The 19,149-nt window shown below is 41.1% G+C and overlaps 1 protein-coding gene across 1 annotated transcript in view; it reads left to right on the top strand.

Moving 5' to 3' along the window:
* The window catches only part of dnah5 (dynein, axonemal, heavy chain 5), a gene marked incomplete at its 5' end in the record, with an annotated part of 160,663 nt that overhangs the window by 58,044 nt on the left and 83,470 nt on the right, over positions 1–19,149 (top strand). Inside the window, 14 exons of the mRNA XM_080004870.1 lie at positions 612–836; positions 4,465–4,637; positions 6,288–6,358; positions 6,586–6,693; positions 6,886–7,073; positions 8,188–8,382; positions 9,904–10,038; positions 10,558–10,665; positions 11,978–12,131; positions 12,478–12,624; positions 13,953–14,194; positions 15,939–16,115; positions 16,985–17,189; positions 18,213–18,355. Of these exons, the coding sequence (XP_079860996.1) occupies positions 612–836; positions 4,465–4,637; positions 6,288–6,358; positions 6,586–6,693; positions 6,886–7,073; positions 8,188–8,382; positions 9,904–10,038; positions 10,558–10,665; positions 11,978–12,131; positions 12,478–12,624; positions 13,953–14,194; positions 15,939–16,115; positions 16,985–17,189; positions 18,213–18,355 (2,271 nt within the window). The remainder of the gene's footprint in view (positions 1–611; positions 837–4,464; positions 4,638–6,287; positions 6,359–6,585; positions 6,694–6,885; positions 7,074–8,187; positions 8,383–9,903; positions 10,039–10,557; positions 10,666–11,977; positions 12,132–12,477; positions 12,625–13,952; positions 14,195–15,938; positions 16,116–16,984; positions 17,190–18,212; positions 18,356–19,149) is intronic.

Below are 19,149 nucleotides of genomic sequence, written 5' to 3'. Positions count from 1 at the left end.
GCGTAAACATAGTGTAGATTGGAACATCAATTAGCAGTCTGCTTCATTCTGGTGTGTGATGTGGGAAGCAGACATTAAAGATGTATCATAAAAATGTTGGAATGAGGAATTTTGAGGAATCTTGACACACCTCTCAAGTTAGGAATTCCTGTTTGGTCGTCAAGGGTAATGCAGGAGCGCTACTATAGTCGTTATGCCATTTTAATGAAGTACACACTGTTATTTTACCAGTGGTGAAAAAAAACTTTTGTAAAATTACAGTTACTTGTATCAATACTAGTATTAGTTTCTTTTTAACCATTGATATTTAATGCATTTTAGAAGTTCCACCCTGTAGGGGTAATCTATGAAGAAAATATATTTCAACTTCATCCTCTCATAAAAAAATTTATGAATGTATCCATTAACTAAGGTGATCTATTTTCTGTGAATAAACAGAAATAAGGTACACAGTACAATACACGTTATTTTGAACATGCATAGAACACGTATACTTGATACTATTATCCAGATGAAAGGTTTGAATATAAATTCTAATCTGTATTTTACACCGGCAAATGTGAGAACCTTTTTTGTGAGAAGCACGTTTTGCGGTTGTCATTGTCCCCCAGGTGGGCTTGCTGGGGGTCCAGATGATTTGGACCAGGGACTCGGAGGAGGCGCTCACCAACTCCCGCTACGACCGACGCATTATGGCCAAGACCAACCAACTGTTCCTGGATCTGCTCAACACCCTGATCGACATGACCACCAGGGACCTGGGGGCCGTGGAGAGGACCAAGTATGAGACCCTCATCACCATCCACGTCCACCAGAGGGACATCTTCGACGACCTGGTAGGTACCGTGGCATGGATGGGAAGGAAGGAAGGATATGGGAAGAAAGTAAGTAGGTAAAGAAGCGAACAAAAATGGAGGGTAAGAAGGAAAGAAAGGTATAAAAATGGAAGGAAGGAACGAAGGATGGCGTGAAGAAGGGACACACCAGGAACGAACAGTATCACACAAGACTTTTAACATAAGGTCACATAAGACTGGAAAGCAGGAAACATGGGAAAAAGGAAAGAAGAAAGAAGGATGAAAGAAAGGGAAGATAAATGAGAGGAAGGAGGAAGAAAGGATGAAAGGATGGACGGAAGGATGAAAGAAAGGGGGAAAACAAGAGTGCAACCAATGGTGGTGGAGAGGGAGGATATATGAAAGGAAGGAAACAAGAATGGAAGGGAGGAAGGAAGGATGACAAGAAGGAATGAAACAGGAATGCAAGGGGTGAAAGAAAGATGGAATGAAACCAGAATGGTGAAGAGGAAGGAAAGAAGGAAGCAGACAAGAAAGGAAGCAAGGAAGGAAGGAAGGAAACAGGAATGAAAGAGAGCAAAGGAATGAAAGAAGGGTGAAAAGATTGGAAAGAAGGATAAAAAAAAGAAGGGAGGGAGGCAAGAAGGAACTCAGAAGGGAAGGCGGGAAGGAAAGAAGGATGAGATGAAGGAGAGAAGCAAGGAAGAATTTAAAGAAGGAAACAAAAACGGAGGGAAGGATGGAAGAGAGTAAAGAAAGAGACAAAAATGGAGCAAGGGAAGGAAAGACGGTTTGAAGGAGAGACACAAAAGACGCAAAGACTTTAGTATCAGAGGATCAGGAGTATCAGATCACAAGGGTTAACGGCCATCGAGACGAGAGATTTACTAACGACTTCCTTAAGATCTAGAAAACTAGACGGACTCGAAAATCCCGGCTGAAGTCCTTTGATGTATAAGCAGAATTTAAAGGACATTTTTGGACCCAAACAACCCTAATTGGCCATCTTCCACTCAGTATGCTGAAAGAGCAACTATCAGGTTTTATTTTTCATTCATTTACAATCTTGGGTTTATGGAGAAGATGGTTGTTGTTTTTTTTTACTGGCAAAAAGGTCAAAAATGGAGAAAAATGGTGCTCTAATAGGGATTTGGAAGTCCTTGAATTTCATTTTGTATACTGTATAATATTGATTTGCGCATATGTATATAATGGCCTGCACACTGCTGCTGCACTCTTCACCTTTGGTTGTGAAACGTTTGCTGTATTTTCATCCAGTGAATGCATTTTTTATCAGAGAACATGCCCCCAACCTTCCCATCAATCCAAACTCAATGAAACTCCGCTCCTTTCATTGCACAGTCTATTCACAGTTGTGATGCTGTATTCCACTGACGTCAAAACTCTGAAAAATCTGGAGTGTAACGCAAAACACGCCTAACTTCGAACCTAAACTACTCTGTTGGTTTAAGCTCCTGTGTAGATGCTTGTAGATGTCACTCGCTTGCCAAACAAACACAGATTTACTGCAGGTGCTAATGTTTTGTCCTAAACAGAGGCAATAGAACTCATTTAGCTGCCGACTAGGAAGTACAGATTTCCGAGTTCCATGGAATGCAGCGTCACTGCAGCGTAATCATAGGTGTAGATTGGAACATCAATTAGCAGTCTGCTTCATTCTGGTGTGTGATGTGGGAAGTGGACATTTTAGATGTGTCATAAATATGCTGGAATGGAAACTAACTGAGTGACCTGTCGACTGACTACCACCCACATTTTTCCTGTATTTTCTACACAGTCCCACAGCCCACAGCCCCTAATTGCATTTCAAAAACTAGTCCAGCTCTAATCCCATTTCCCCACACATTAATTCCATAGACATACCAACCTGTGCTGTCAGCATGCTGGGCATACAACACAGAGTATTTGTACGCCATTGCATCCAGAACAGAGTTAGTCTGCAAGTGGAGTTCAAGTTCTCAACCTGCAATGCAACTCTTTATTTATTCTTAAATCATCAAGAACTGTTGCAATAACTCTGTCCTGTGGACGACCTGCAGAATGACAAGAGCACAGTTTTTGGTGGAGAACCAAATGGAGAACCACCACCAACCCCCCTCTTTGGAAAACAATTTATCATGTTTGGGTCTATAAACAACTGCTCACTACTCCTCTTGGAGTAGTGAGCAGCCCGCCGCAGAGAAACCACATCGCAGAGGCAAAAGGCCAACGGCCACACCCCACACCCCTTCCCACACCCACAATGGCAAGCAGTCCCTCCAGGGGCCCCGTAAGGCACCCGGCGGCGCGCTCCGCAGCCCCGCCAGGTGCAAGCCGTCAGGACTTCAGCCAGGCTGGGAGGCGGGGCCCACCCGACCACCCCCTGGCCAACCACGCCCCCAAACAGACCTGCCAGCGACCGGCCACTCCGAAAAACCCCAGTGCTCAATGTGTGCTGTTGGTAATGCAGTTAAAATTGCGGGGTTGCTATTTTTAATAATTGAAATTCCCTCCCATATCCCTTTGAGAGATGGCCGAGTAGTGATGGTTTTCATACACAATGGCATCACAGCCTTCCTTTTAGTTTTAGACCAATTTATTCCCGTCGTGAATGGCGAAATTGTCAATTTAGCGAGTGCAGATGATTACCTCATCTGCAGGGAGTCAATTTTCTCCGACACTCGTCGCCAAGGCTTCTTCTGGCTACAGCTCACTAATGAAGGCACCTGGCGAATCACTTTTCCTATTCACACAAATCGCCGATTGTCTTCCTGGCCTCAGAGGTGAACGGACCAGTGTAGCGGTTTTCCAATTTATTTTCCCATTTGCATTTCTTTACCCATCGGTACTGTTGATTCCCACCAGACCTCCCCCAGCTGCCCTGACACTGTATTCATAAATTCACACTCATTGCTTCCTCCAACCCCCACCCCTCCGCCATGCTTTTATCCCCACCTCCCCTCTTTCTGCACTTTTGCCCTCACCTCTCTTTCACATGGTGTCCTCTCCACCGCTCCTCTTCTTTCACTCCCTTTCTTATTTCCCTCCCTTTACCGCTGTATCACCTCTGCCCTTCCTACCTTCTTTATCTCCCTCACTCGCATTTCATCCCTCAACTCGCTTCTCCATCTTCTCTCTGCAGTTGTGCCTCGCATTCTGACTGAAAATTCTCTCCTCCCGCCTTTTTTCTGTCCCCTCCTCTGCCTCTCTTTCCGATCCCTTTTATCTTCCCTCTACAGTCCTTCTTTCTTCCTCTCCTCCCTTGCCCCTTCACCACCTCCACTAAAGCACCCATATACTCACAGCAAGACAGTACTTTTCAAGCAGAAAGATGGTTTACCACAAGGTACAAACACATGTGACCAAACATTGTAAAAATACACCAAATTAGGCATTTCAAAGTGATATCCCTCAAACAGTTTTCTGGTCAGTGCCCCCCTTCCTTGTAGACGGTCATTTTAAGTATCTGACCAATCCATGAAATTTGAAAAGCATGAAGATTTTATATCTAGATTGGTAGAACAAGCCTCCAGTGCCGACCACTGCCTGAAGACCCTGAACTTGGAGAGCTTAGCTAAACCGATGGTCTCGGAGGTTTACAGAAATCAGGCTTCAAAAGGATTTGGCGATCATTTCACGCCCTCCCCTTCCTCCTGTTCCTGTGCAGTGCCGGTTTCAGGTCAAGAGTCCCAGTGACTTTGAGTGGCTGAAGCAATGCCGCTTCTACTTCCTGGAGGACGCCGACAGGATGAGCATCAACATCACAGACGTGGGCTTTATCTACCAGAATGAGTTCCTGGGCTGTACCGACAGGCTCGTCATCACACCGCTTACTGACAGGTAGGGCTGAACCCCCCCCCCCCCAATCCCAAGTACCGAACAGAGTTCCTTAAGTTGTTCTGACCTGTCATTGGACTTCAAATGATCTCATGCATTTGCACATCCAATCACACCATTGGTCTAAAGGGCTTTTGGAATGGGCGAAGGCGTATGAGTCTTCTCCTGTACAATGCGATGAGAAAGCTTGAGTGAGAGTGGGAAAGACACAGGTCCCCACTTCCCAATACACAGTCCAAAGCACCACAAAAGAAGAAACAAATTGTTCTCCAATTTTACTCCAGAAAAAATATGAATTTTAACCCTCCTTGAACAAAAAAATAATGCAGCAGCACTTAAAAAACACAACTTTTTTTGTTATAGAATGCATATACAGTATGTGGTATATATACATTATCTGGATTTTTTTTAAATGACAAATATTTGACAATGACAATAATTTTCCTTTGTGTATCACATTTTTATGGATTTTAACATGTTTTAGTTGTTTTTTTCAGTCAAATTGATATGAATTGAATTTCATTGAAATAAGACACAGAGACAGAATGCAGGGCAGGTGGGCAGATGGGTAGTACATGGGTAGCAATTTTCATAGATGGGGAGTACATCTATGAAAATTTAATGGACAAAGCATCCCTTTGTCCATGCAATCCCTGTTAGTGACTATTAGGAAAACAGGATGTACAATTTTAAGGTCCAATTGCGCGCAATGAAGAGGCGCATTTCCACTTCCGAGGAAAAAACCCAAACCTCTTATACTAACAAGCATACAGCACAACGAAAAGGAGACATTAACGATATGGCTTGAACTCCACATGAGGTGCACCCAAAGACTGTCAACCTCCTGGACACATGGACAGACCACATGTTCAGAAGAAGCAAAGAGAGAGAGAGAGAGAGAGAGAGAGAAAGAGAGAGAGAGAGATGAGATAAAAGAAATTAAGAAAGAATAAAACATCGGGCAGAGAGGGTGGGGGATGGATAAAAGGGTGATCTTCACAGGTATCTTCCCTGTGAAGCTGCACACTGGCTATGGCCTTATGTGCTGAGGAAGTCATCTCTTCTGCCTTCGTCTCCTCACACCTATATATAACTGTTGTGTATATAATAAAGCTTGTAGTGGTAATAGTGGTGATACTGTAATTGTAATGATGGAATGGTAGTCACAGTATTAGTAGTAGTAGTAGTAGGAGTAGTAGCGATGGGAGTACAATCATTGGTATTAGCAGTAGTAGTAGTAATATTAGTAGCAGTAGACAGTCCCTTCAGGAAATTTTGTTTTTTGCGATTGTGACAATTAATGCAAATTCAAAAAAGCATTTGCATGCGTGTATTGTCATACTGTAAGCGATTACATATAACTCCCCTTTCATCTGTAGTGGTTAAAAAACGTTTTGTTGTTCTTGGACCACAATTCTAACGGAAAAAAAAGCCATACAATTTGCAAATTGCATTGCAATTATTGAGAAATGCCTCTGCAAATCAACAATTTTTGGTCGTAATGATCACCAAAAATCTGTGAAATCCTTTAAATCCAAAGTTGTTTTCTTACTGAAATGACTCGTAGTGAGTCGAATTCAAAAATAAATAGTGATAAATAAAAAGTGTGTGTGTGTGTGTGTGTGTGTGTGTGTGTGTGTGTGTGTATTCCAGGTGTTACATCACCCTGGCCCAAGCTCTGGGCATGAGCATGGGAGGGGCCCCTGCTGGTCCTGCGGGGACAGGTGAGACTGATGCACAATGTTTGGTTAAAAACGAGAAAAAAACAACAACAGACACTGTAGACATATTACATATAGCCCAAAACACTGTGCTGTTGGTGTTACAACCCAAACTCTAATTGTAGAGCGCCAAACGTGTTCATGTTCCAGATTTTGCTCCATAAATTAGTAATGTATTTGTCATGCTCTTTACTGGAAAAAATAACGTCTTGTTCCCAATGTGTCCATAGGTAAGACGGAGACCACAAAAGACATGGGGCGCTGTTTGGGGAAGTATGTGGTGGTCTTCAACTGCTCTGATCAGATGGACTTCAGAGGCCTGGGACGGATATTCAAAGGTGTGTTTGAAGATATAATTGTTACAGTGACATTGTTACAGTGATATTTTATTATCCTCACAGGAGTAGTGGCGAAAATCCTCAATTGAAACATGTCAGTGAAAAGTAGAATGTCTTTTTGCGACTAAAGTTGAGTAATGGATTACGCAAAACGTCCTAATTTGATTGAGAGATGTGCACGTTCCCCCCCAGGCCTCGCCCAGTCTGGCTCGTGGGGCTGCTTCGACGAGTTCAACCGCATCGACCTCCCCGTGCTGTCCGTGGCTGCGCAGCAGATCGCCATTGTGCTCACCTGCAAGAAGGAGCGACGCAAGAACTTCATCTTCACTGACGGGGACGGCGTTGACATGAACCCCGAGTTTGGCATTTTCCTCACCATGGTAATGGTTGAATCAATAAACCTTTCACAGCCACTTTATACTTTCTCATTTGTTTATTGTTCTGTTTTCATTTATGTACTTTAGATTTATTTGCTTATAATAATGATATTAACCTTAATTAGCATAGCACCCTTCACACACAACATGCAACTCAAAGTGTATTAATAGGAGGAAAACAAATAGTAATAATTAAAAATGCTAAATGCATTTAATGAAAATGAGTCAATATTAAAATCAATTTCAGTTTTGGGTCATTGGATTAAACCTTGAAGGACCACGATTATTCCTCTGCAAAGGATTTTTAAAGATTGTTGGTTTTTAATTCTAAGTCTTGAATTATTAGTCTTGAACTACTCCAAGCAATTCTTAAATAATTCTTAAAATGATCATTAGAATAGTTTAGTTTGGATTTACTAGCCTATTTCTATTCCTAAGTAATAATTCTGGGTTATGCTTGTTAATGGATTTACCAAAATTTAGAGAAGTTGTATTTGGATAATAATTATGATTATTATTATTATCACTACTATAATGATACAAATGATAATGGCCTGACCCAGCCAACTGAAACTGCATGGCCCTCGGCTCTTTTTTATTATTATTAAGCAGAAGTTGTTAGAGCCTCTGTTATCTGAATACAGGAGCTGTAAATCGGCTTAATCTGTCTCGCACAGTTGCTCTCCCAAGTCGAGTCATTAAAGAGAGACAAGTGGAATAATTCTCCAATGTCCTGGGAAGGGTTAAAGAGCTATGTGGCGCCGTGTGTGTGTGTGCGTGTGTGTGCGTGTATGTGCATGTGTGTGCGTGTGTGTGTGTGCCTGTGTGTGTGTGTGTGTGTGTGTGCGTGTGTGTGAGACAAGCAGGAAAAAAATCAAAGGTAGTCCACAGGGATTCAGCTGGCAGCAGTCTAATGATACCTGCAAACTCTAGTAATCACATTACCTTTCTGTAAGGTTAATTAAAAAGCCTGATGGGAGCATTTGTAAGCACGGTACAATTATTTAATATGGGGAGATTTGTTATGGAGTTTGGCTGAAACTAAGCAAGATCCCTCGCGTGGACTCCCCTGAACTCTCGATTTCATCTTGTTTTTTGTTCTTTTTACGCCGGTCAGAACCCGGGGTATGCAGGACGCCAGGAGCTTCCGGAGAACCTCAAGATCAACTTCCGCTCGGTAGCCATGATGGTCCCAGACCGCCAGATCATCATCAGGGTGAAGCTCGCCAGCTGCGGCTTCATAGACAACATCGAGCTCGCCCGCAAGTTCTTCACCCTGTACAAGCTGTGTGAGGAGCAGCTCTCCAAGCAGGTAACAGGACTTGGGTTTGGGGATTAAAATGTATTTATTATTTGAGTGTAAGTGTGAAAAGGTTGTTATAGTGATTGTTGGAAATAAGCACAATTAGAAATATTAAATATATAATTGAAGAAAATGAGATAAGAGTGTATTACACTCTTATCTCATTTTCTTCAATTATATCTTAAATATTTCTAACAGCCACAGGATGTTTTTATGTAAGTGTGAGTGACCAAGCCATAAGACACAATGAGCCACAGGTAGACAATGCCAACAATGAAGGAGTTATTTACCCCCATAAATTTCACAAATATATGATAGTAAAATCTAAGTCCAGGGGAACATTTTCAAAATAACTAACATAGGGCCCCAATAAAATGTGTTCAACAGAACTTAAAGGGGGTTTGAAATAAAGATAACAGAACACACCAAATTGAACTCCCAAAGGACACAGGAGGGAACATGTATATATACTATAGGGGCATAACTAAACTGAAATAAACACATAAGGGGTGAGACACACCACAAACAAAATTATAAAAAGGATTGTGGTTGAATCAAATAAAAATGAATGATGGTGAATGATCCCCCCATCAGGTGAAACTGAATGGATTATTCCATAATTTGTTGGCTGTTCAAGGCATGGACGGGGGGGGGGGCACCAAATGTCGTGAAATGGGCTCCTATCCTGAGGATGTGGGGGAATGGGGGTGTTAACGTGTTGCTCGTGAGACCAACCAATAAGCAACAGGTATGCAGCCACTTTGATCCCAATCACCTAGATCCAGGTCAGGTGCCCGAGATAAAATCCTATCAAAAAAGTATGTATGCGACGTGAAACAAAGCCTATGTGTAATTATGTGTTTAAACTTTGTTTATATGCATTATGAGTGTAGTGTGTAAAAAGGTATATTATGGGAAACAGAAAATAGGCTGCTGATCAGCCCCAAAACATTGTTTTATTGAATGCTGTGCCATATCATATTCTATATGTGATAACAGATCTGATTTTCTTTTCTCTTTTTTATTTTTTCTTTCAAGAAAAGCGGCGAATAAATCAATCAATCATGGAAAGATGATAAATATTCAGCTCCTTCAAAACTAGCGTTTCTATTATTTAAAACACTTTATAAATACCTGGAGCGAAATTAAGGAAAAGTACTTTAAAATGTGTTCTTGTTGATTGTGAGTGAGTACTTGATGCTGGTTCTCAGATTGGAAAATTATATCCTGTGTCTTTTTTTACTTTTATAAACAATGTTACACTTGTTTTATATATTCAGTTGAGAGATAAATTTGCACTGTCACAAAATGACTAGCTGTACAGTTCACTCTACTAATCTAAAAGAGCCTCTCTTTTGTTTCACAAACTAGTAATTTTTTTGTTATGGCCATATCAAACTGACACTGTTAGAAAAGGTCTCTCTACCAAAGCCGTTTTGATATCTTGACGTGCTGATTACGACCTAAAGTTTGCCAAAAATTGTTTTCATGGTTTTACATTTTTTCATGGATTAAGTCTTGTTCCTCCAGGTGCACTACGATTTTGGCCTGAGGAACATTCTGTCGGTGCTGAGGACTCTGGGCGCGGCCAAGCGCGCCAACCCAAGCGACACAGAGTCCACCATCGTCATGAGGGTCCTCCGGGACATGAATCTCTCCAAACTAGTCAGTACACGACACAGTAACATACGCACATGCACGGTGCAAGATAATGAGGAGACAAAACAAATGAAATACTGATGGAAAAGCTCCTTGCTACGCTGAATACATCGATTTGAAAAGGTTTGGTATAGAGTAAAAAATATCAAGATTTAATGGAATAGTTTCATATTTCTTATTTTGTCTTAATCTTCTTTTGCTATTAAAAGATTGAAGCAATGCAATGGCTAGGATCAATGATAGAAAAATAACAAAACAAATTACCTTGACCACAAAACAGATATGAGGTGAAGGCCTTAGATGAGCATATGACCTTCATCATTCATCCTGTTAAAGCCTTCATTTTAAAGTATTTACTAATGGCTGTTATCTCACTAGTGTACCTTAGTCTAGGCTAGGACAACATATTGTATACTGTGATGGATAAATTGTCACTTTGGCAACAGCAAAGTGTGTGATACACAATCTGTGTGTGTGTGTGTGTGTGTGTGTGTGTGTGTGTGTGTGTGTGTGTGTGTGTGTTAGATTGATGAAGATGAGCCACTGTTCCTGAGCTTGATTGAAGACCTCTTCCCAGGGATCCAGCTTGATAAAGCGGGCTACCCCAAACTGGAGATTGCCATCGACGTCCAGGTGGGAGGGGAGTGTGTGTTTGTCCACCATGTAGAGCCTGAGGGAGGGAGAAAAAGAGGGGTTGAAAAAAGCTTATTGTTTAAGCAATGGAAAGAAAATTAATGGAATTTGGGAGAAAGAAAGAATTAAATTGGGGACTGAGAAAGGAAGGAAGTAGGTAAGAAAGATAGAAATTGGGCATGTCAGAAAGAAAGGACATAAGAATGAAATAAAGGATAAAATTGGAGAGTATGAAAGATATATATCTGGAGTGCAAGGGAGTGGGAAAAAATGAAATTTGGAGGGGAAAAAGAAAATGTGGGAGTAAGAGATGAAAGGAGTAAGTGAGAAAAATTAAAGGAGTAAGAAAGAAAGGTGGTAAAAATGAAATAAAGAAAGGATAAAATTGGAGAGTAACAAAAAAAGATGTAAATTGGAGAGTAAGGGGGTAAGCGAGAAATAATGATTTAGGAGAAAGAGGGAGTAAGATCAAATAATGAAATTGGTGTAAAATAAATAAAGAACACAGAGGAGAAACAAAAGAATTGGTGAAGAATAAGAAAGAAGTATAGAAATTGGGTAAAAAATAAATCGCGGGAGTAAGAAATAAAGAAGGCTAAAAACAGTGGGAGCAAAATAGAAATCAAGGGAGAAAGAGACAAAGATGAAAATTGTGGGAGCAAGAGTGTCCCCATCACTCACGGCACTTGTTTCGTTCCAAAAGGAAACAGAGTAAAATAAAATAGCCTACATCTTAAATGAAAACACACTGTTTTGGCACACCGATCACGGGCGCCCCATTGCTGGCGTGCCGTGGGCACAGTCTGTATCGTCAGAGAGCCGGCCTGCGGGGCTATTTTAGATCAGGGCCTATTCATAAAACATCGGGGGCTGAAGCCACCGATGCCCACGCCTAATGACGCTACTGTGGAGGAGAGCAGGTTAATAAAACAAAGGCAGCAGCTGATAACAGAGGCAGTTGAAGGTATCTCTGCTGCTAAGGGCCTCAAGATGCAGCACTCCAGACACCAACGCTGTTATTTCCTATCTGTCGAGGGCGTTCGCCATGCACTCATGGCATCCTGTGCATTAAAATAGCTGGATATCAATAGCGTGGCGTATTCCTGTTCCTGCATAAATGAATTCCTTTAAATAATGCTTATTTCTGTAGTCCTAATTGATGATGATTAAAAAATAAAGACCTAAAATGAAGAAATGATACAAAATTCAAAATGAAGATTTGGACTGATATTGTACTTTAAACTAGCCCGTAGGTGTCTCTCACATGGGGTTTTGAGTATAGAAGCACAGTGTTTGCCCCCCTGCGCCCCAGGTCGAGGAGGCCGGTCTGATCAGCCACCCTCCCTGGAAGCTGAAGATCATCCAGCTGTTTGAGACGCAGAGGGTCCGGCACGGCATGATGGCCCTGGGACCCAGCGGGGCCGGGAAGACCACTTGCATACACACGCTGATGAGAGCCTTGACGGGTATGGGGATGTGTTGTGCCTGCCTCTGTGTGTGGAATTGTGTGAGGTTTTACCCATCTGCCAATTTGGGAGAGCTGGATTTTTAAAACATATGAACTGAACTGGATTTTTAATACATATGATTTTCAAGTTAATCCAGTCTTCACTGCTTTGAGAGATTCTCCCGCAGTTATCCTACAGTTGCAATGGCACTAAACAGGGGTGAACTTCATTCAGCTCGAAAAAGCACTTAAACATAATTCACAATGTACCAACTGTAACACACGAAACCCATTGTGACTTAAACTAGTGTGACTAGTATGTACTAAGTGTTATTCATTTGCATGTTTGGATTTGGTTTGGACAGACTGCGGCCAGCCGCACAGAGAGATGCGGATGAACCCCAAGGCCATCACAGCACCGCAGATGTTCGGCCGACTGGACGTGGCCACGAACGACTGGACGGACGGCGTCTTCTCCACACTATGGAGGAAGACACTGCGAGCCAAGAAAGGTCCGGAACATCACCAGCTCACCGCAGACTCATTCCAGGATGAGCCGTATCAGAATCAGAATCAGAATCTTTGTTGGCCAAAGTGAAAAGAGGCACAAGGAGTTTCTCTTGGTGCAGGTGCCAACATAGAATAAAAATACAAATGTTCAAACCTGAGAAGTGTAAATAAATAGAATATACAGGAATACAAACAAGATACAACAACAATGCCAATGTACAACAGTACATATTTATCTCTATTAAGAAAGCAAATTCTTCATATTTAATTTATTAATCTTGTTTATTTATTAATTTAGTATCTATCAATATATTTTTTCAATAAAGGTAATTTTGAATAATTATTGATTGACTATTAATCTATTAAATAAGATAAAACAGACAATAACAAAGCATTATTGTCAAAGTATTGTCAAGCGGATAAGATGAAAACAGGTTGACAAATCTATTGCTTTAGAGATGAATTTATGTTGTGTTTTCAAGTTATAACCCCACCACCACCACACACACTCTATTTGAGAAGAAGTCGAAGAAGTCCACCAATGATGCCTCACTTTGGTAAATGTTTCAATCAAATGGCTCATCAGTTCTGGAGGAGCAGCAACATTTATTTTCTCTGAATACCCAAAGTGAGAAACCTGATTTACATACAAGTTCATCTGCCGTTGAATGTTTGGAAATTCATCATTCAAAGCGGTGGCTGTAATTCAGTTTGATATCATTTTATTTCATTTATATGGGTTATTATGTGAATATGCTTTTAATGGGGATTGGATATAGTTAGAGATTCACATCCAGGTGTGTTAGAGGTGCAGTGTGTAGAATTTTGAGGTGAGGTTGCAGATCGCAACGGCCACCGTGGAGCGTACCCGGGCCCACGTAGACAAAAACGGCTCATTTTAAGGTAACAAAAACCACAATTAAATTTAAAGGGATGATACACTGGTCAAAACATACTTGTGAATATTATAATCCATTTCTGCCAAGTCCGCTCTGTAAATTCGACGCACTGTGCCTCTGATGTGCTTACGGGCGCACCTCAGGAGGCATCACAGGCGACGTGCCTCGTCCAGCTGATCATGTGCCTGTGCCTGGAAGCAGAACGTCTGGCACCTACTGTTGCATGGCAGCTTCTTAAGGATGGTCTTCCAGCTGAAGGAGTACCTCCACCGTGTAGTACAGCTCAAGATGCACAAAAATAGAATATTCTGGCAGAATTGTCTCATGTCTCACAGAAATCCATCCATTGGTTCATAGTAGAAAATAATCCAATATTTTTGTTCCAGGTTCAAGCAACCAAACTCATGCCATATTTATTTTTCCTCCCTCAGGGGAGCACATCTGGATAGTCCTGGACGGACCAGTGGACGCGATCTGGATTGAGAACCTGAATTCGGTTTTGGACGACAACAAAACCCTCACGTTGGCCAACGGAGACCGTATCCCCATGGCGCCCAACTGCAAGGTGGTGTTTGAACCGCACAACATTGAGAATGCCTCTCCAGCCACCGTCTCTCGAAACGGCATGGTCTTCATGAGCTCCTCCGTGCTCAACTGGAGTCCCATACTGGAGGTGAGGGACACTAAATTGCATATATATTTAAAGTCAAGATTAGGGGAAATGGAGTTTTAATTATTTTATAATGTGTGGGTGCGGCATTTAAAAGCCTTATGGTCTAGATTCAAATAGCATTGAAATGGACCATGATTGTGATGCAGATTTTGATTGATTTTATTTGATGCAGATTTTATTTTGTTTGTTTTTGTTTAAAATGTTTTGAAATTCTTGGGCTGGGGGGCTACGATACATATAATTATAAAAACAGAAAATAAAAAGCAATAAGGCAGGGTTGCCCAATACATCGATCGCGATCGACCGGTAGATCGCAAAGGTAACGCGGGTAGATCGCGCGCCATTCAAAATTAAAAAAAAAAAAAAATTTACCGATCTGACCAACATGTGGTATGAGCTTAATTAAGAGCTGCACGAACAAGACAAAACCGTGGTCAACAGGATCAGTTCAGTTAGTGATTTCAAACGAAAAATGCAACTTCTGTCCTCAAAGCTGCAGAGCTATGATTTGGGGGAACTTTCAAAACCTTGCATCAGAGCTGGAGACCCAAGGGAGGCATGTGCGCAACTTGAAAGTGTGCACTACACAGAGCAGATTGAAAATTGTCCGTCAGACCTTGACAAACGGTTTCAAGACTTTGCTGAACTTGAGCCAATTGCTACATTCATGTGCTGCCCATTTAGGGAAGATTTTGAGGTTGACTCATTCCAACGCTGTTTCACCTGAACTGGTCTGCAGTGGAGGATGAGCTGTTGACACTACAGGCTGACATTCAGCTGAAGGCCAGGGCTCATGGACAGTTTTGTAACTTATTCATACAGGAAAAGTACCCAAACATGACGAAATGTGCGAACTCCTTGACTGTATTATTCAGCTCTACTTATTTATGTGAGTCAGCCTTTTCCCACATGAAGATTATTCAGTCCAAATACCGTTCCACCATGACTGATTATCATTTGGAAGCCCGGCAGCCACTGTCCGGACTTTGCAACCCTCACCAGAGTAAGGTAGTGACCATAAATGTATTTATATACATATATATATTATTATATATTCATAATGTATGTAGCAATAAATATAAAAAACAGTAAAAATGTTGTTGTTCAAAGAATGTTGTGGTATTTTTTATTTGAATTTAATTGATGTTTAGGTGCAGAGGAGGCTGGATCTATAGCCGCTCTATAGCCCTATAGATCTATCGCCGCTTTTTTGCCCTTTAGAAAAAAAAACCCATTAGTTGTCAAGAGCCACAGATGGTATTGTTTTGTTGTTTTACAGATGGTATAGTTTTCAACTACCCTCCTTTCTTGCTTCTCATTAACAGTTACGCTCAATCACTCCCTTTCCAGATCACGCCTCAGAGCTATGTTAGTGAGAGAGCGGCGTCGTTCTCAATGGCAATAATACTTTTATTTTTTAAACCAGTTCCCTTCCACACCCTTCAGGGACTTGGAGAATGATGGACAGATGGAGAAAAACAAAAGTTTATACATTTAAACATAAGCACAAATCATGTAGTGTGGCCATGTGGCTGTTTGCATACAGTACGATTGTTTGGCGGAGCATGGTGCTTTCAGCTCGCCTTTATCACCACTTGGGTTTGAACCAAACTAGAGTTATACAGATGGACAACTGAATCCATTCAGGCATAAAGTGAAGGGTTTAACCAACATGCCTAATCAAAATGACATGTCATGCAACAACGGGTAAACTGCAGTGATGCGTCTGCTCTTCCCCCTACAGGGCTGGCTGAAGAATCGTTCCCCTCAGGAGGGCGACATGCTCAGGGCGCTCTTCTCGTCCTCCTTCTCAGAGCTCTACCGATTCAGCGTCCAGTCGCTTGAGTTTAAGATGGATTTGCTGGAAGCCTTTGTAATCATGCAGTGCATCAACATGCTGCAGGGCCTCATACCCCCCAAGGTAAAGACCATGAACACTGCTGTTCAGTTCTGTTCAGCTCTGTGGCCAAACAAATTTGATATTCGAATGTGAATTGAACTTAAAATGACATGTAATGACTCTTTATTCTGGTCAAGTATTAGTGGAATTGTACTTACGAAGCCACATTGAAATCATCAAAATAACACAACCTGTGAGCTCGCGTCATTTTGTGACTCTTACGTTTTTGTGTACTGGATAGTACAGTGCTTGGAAACCGTACTGTTGGATGTGAAGTAGTTATGGGGTGTACAACTCATTCCGAGAAGCATTTTACTACAGTACCAGAAACGGTTATGCACTCTAATAACAATTGTATAGTCTGCCCAAACCCTGAAAGCTGAGAAGAAAGAAGGCAGAAGGAGTAACTTTCAAAAACAAGGCTGAATACTGTTGGAATTGAAGCGACATCAGTTTAGGCATTTTTAAGTGGAATTTGGGAACCACCAGGAACCAGGTACCACCAATGTGTCAAGTTGATCTTTAAAAGAAGTTGCTTGATGCACGGTCAGTAAAGGTATTTGCTTCTGTTGGATGAATTTGGATTGAGGAGTGTTCAGTATTGATCCGCATTAAGCATTTATTTTAATGATTTTTATAGATGAGTGTTAAATGACATTGAATAGTAGACAAGAATTGCCAGCAGAATTACCTATATTGGCCTAAATGCCCTACTGCGGGGAGCAGTGAAAGCCCTCATCACTTCTTTTCATCCTGTCTGAGCCTGACTAGCCTCTGAGCCAGTGCTATAATAAGTGCTGTATTGTAAATATAAAAAAATGATGTACGAGCCTATGTTTTAACAGAAAACATTTCTACCATGAGATGATTCTGCATTTGTTTCCGTACAGGAGCAAGGCGTCGAGATATCCAGAGAGCACATGGAGCGTCTCTATGTTTTTGCGCTGATGTGGAGCATGGGAGCTCTCCTTGAACTGGATGACCGCAGTAAGATGGAGAACTGGCTCAGAGGGAACGACAGTATCCATCTGGACCTGCCTGCTATTCCTCCTGACAGTGAGGACACTGTGTTCGACTACCATGTAACGGCAGATGGTGAGCATATGTCGCTAAACATGCACTCCTGCCATCACTTGCTAGAGACTTATCTCCAACACCAGGCAATATTAAAGCTATTGTAATGTAAATAATTAATTATAAAAAAAAGATAAAAAATAATAAATACAATTAAAGTGTGAATATTTGTTAATTTATATTTTGTTTAATTCTTTGTTCAATATTTTGTTAATTTTTTTGTTTATATCATGTTGCGTTTTGTCTTTTATGCATCAACCTCACCAAATCTCTTTTCCTTGCATATGCAAATATACTTGGCAAAATATAAAAATTCTGGTTCTGATTCTGATGGTTATGAGAGGTGCAACAGCTTATCGATACCATTTAGGTGTTTGAACTAATTTATTTTGGCAATTTGATAAATCAAAGATTGTAATGTGGAAATGTGCTTTCTTCTTTACATTAGTCAATATGGAAAAAAAAATCGGACTTGGACATTATCTTTTGAAATGCGCTTACTCTGCAAAAAAAAAAAAAAAAAGATTAGGCAGAAAGCCTGGAAAATAAACTATTATACTCTTTTGAAGATGCCTGGTCTAGAATTGTGTGAACTGTATCATTCAGCTTTTCTTTTTCCTTCTTACTTTGAAGTTTTCCTTCTTTAAGTAAAACAATTAACATTTCAAAGAGACCAGCAGACCTCTATGTTCTCAGACACTTCAAAACGTCTTCCTTTATTTGAAGAATACAATGTTTCGTGGGCCCTTTTCTTTAAGGGTATAATATCCTTTCTATCATCAGATACTTTTTAATTTTTTGTTTTATTTTTGCCCAAGAACTCAGGTAAAAATCTCTAACCCTAACGACAGCTCATTTAGTTTGATTATATTATTAGTATATCTAATATGAATGTAATCTAATATTGTAATATTATAATATTCATCTAATATTATTATCATTTCACTTTACTTATCATACTTTTTTTTGTAGTATACCTGATGAAGCCATCTAATCTCACATGAAAAATGACTTTTTTGATCGTCTCCTGTGTTTTCCCTCCAGGTCAGTGGGTCCACTGGAGCACCAGGGTAGAGGAGTACATTTACCCCTCGGACATCACGCCGGAGTACGGCTCCATCTTGGTGCCCACCGTGGACAACGTCAGGACCAACTTCCTTATTCAGACCATTGCCAAGCAGGGCAAGGTGAGGCCCTCATAAAAGGACAAACAAAATAAGCAAATATTGACTTCACAATGCAGTTGTCAGATGAAAACCCAACAAACAAATGCACAAAAAATATCTCCAGTAGAGATACTGAGCCGAACTCTGGTTATTTGGTCAAATAAAAAGAAAAAAGAAAAAGGATAAAGTTAGGATCATATCAGAATTTAAGGGATAGGTTTCATTCTACAGCTTCCCTGTTTGCTGTCAATTTCTTTGTTTACGGCTGGCCAAAGAGTACGCACGCACAGAAACTCACAGACATGCGTGCACACACTTTCCATCCTTCTGTCCCGAGTGGGTTCAGATTGGTCGAGTGTTCAATAGGCTCTTAAGTTGAGTATCGACCACATAATTTTTATTTGGTCTCTTAGTGACGGCATGTTATTGATCTGGAGTGTGTGTGTGTGTGTGTGTGTGTGTGTGTGTGTGTGTGTGTTTGTGTGTGTGTATGTGTGTGTGTGTGGCTGTGTGTGTGTGTGTGTGTTCAGATGTCCAGGATAATCCGAACACCCAGAGGTAATGCCCTGTTGGTGGGCATATAAACACACTCACTCATGGGCACACAGCCACACAACACACATACACATGTACTCTCACATCTATATACAAAAATATGGCATGGAAACGTTTGTGTGTGTGTGTGTGTGTGTGTGTGTGTGTGTGTGTGTGTGTGTGTGTGTCTCTAAGTAAGTTTGTCTGTGAGTAAGATATATGAGTCTTAACTGTAATCACAGAGATGCATTTTCCATTCTGGGAGTGGCAAATCACTGGAC

Source organism: Zeus faber (assembly GCF_960531495.2).
Source record: "Zeus faber genome assembly, chromosome: 8".
In the NCBI taxonomy this organism is placed as follows: domain Eukaryota; kingdom Metazoa; phylum Chordata; class Actinopteri; order Zeiformes; family Zeidae; genus Zeus; species Zeus faber.
The sequence above is the reverse complement of the archived record's forward strand: the minus strand, read 5'-3'. Positions and strand labels throughout refer to the sequence as shown.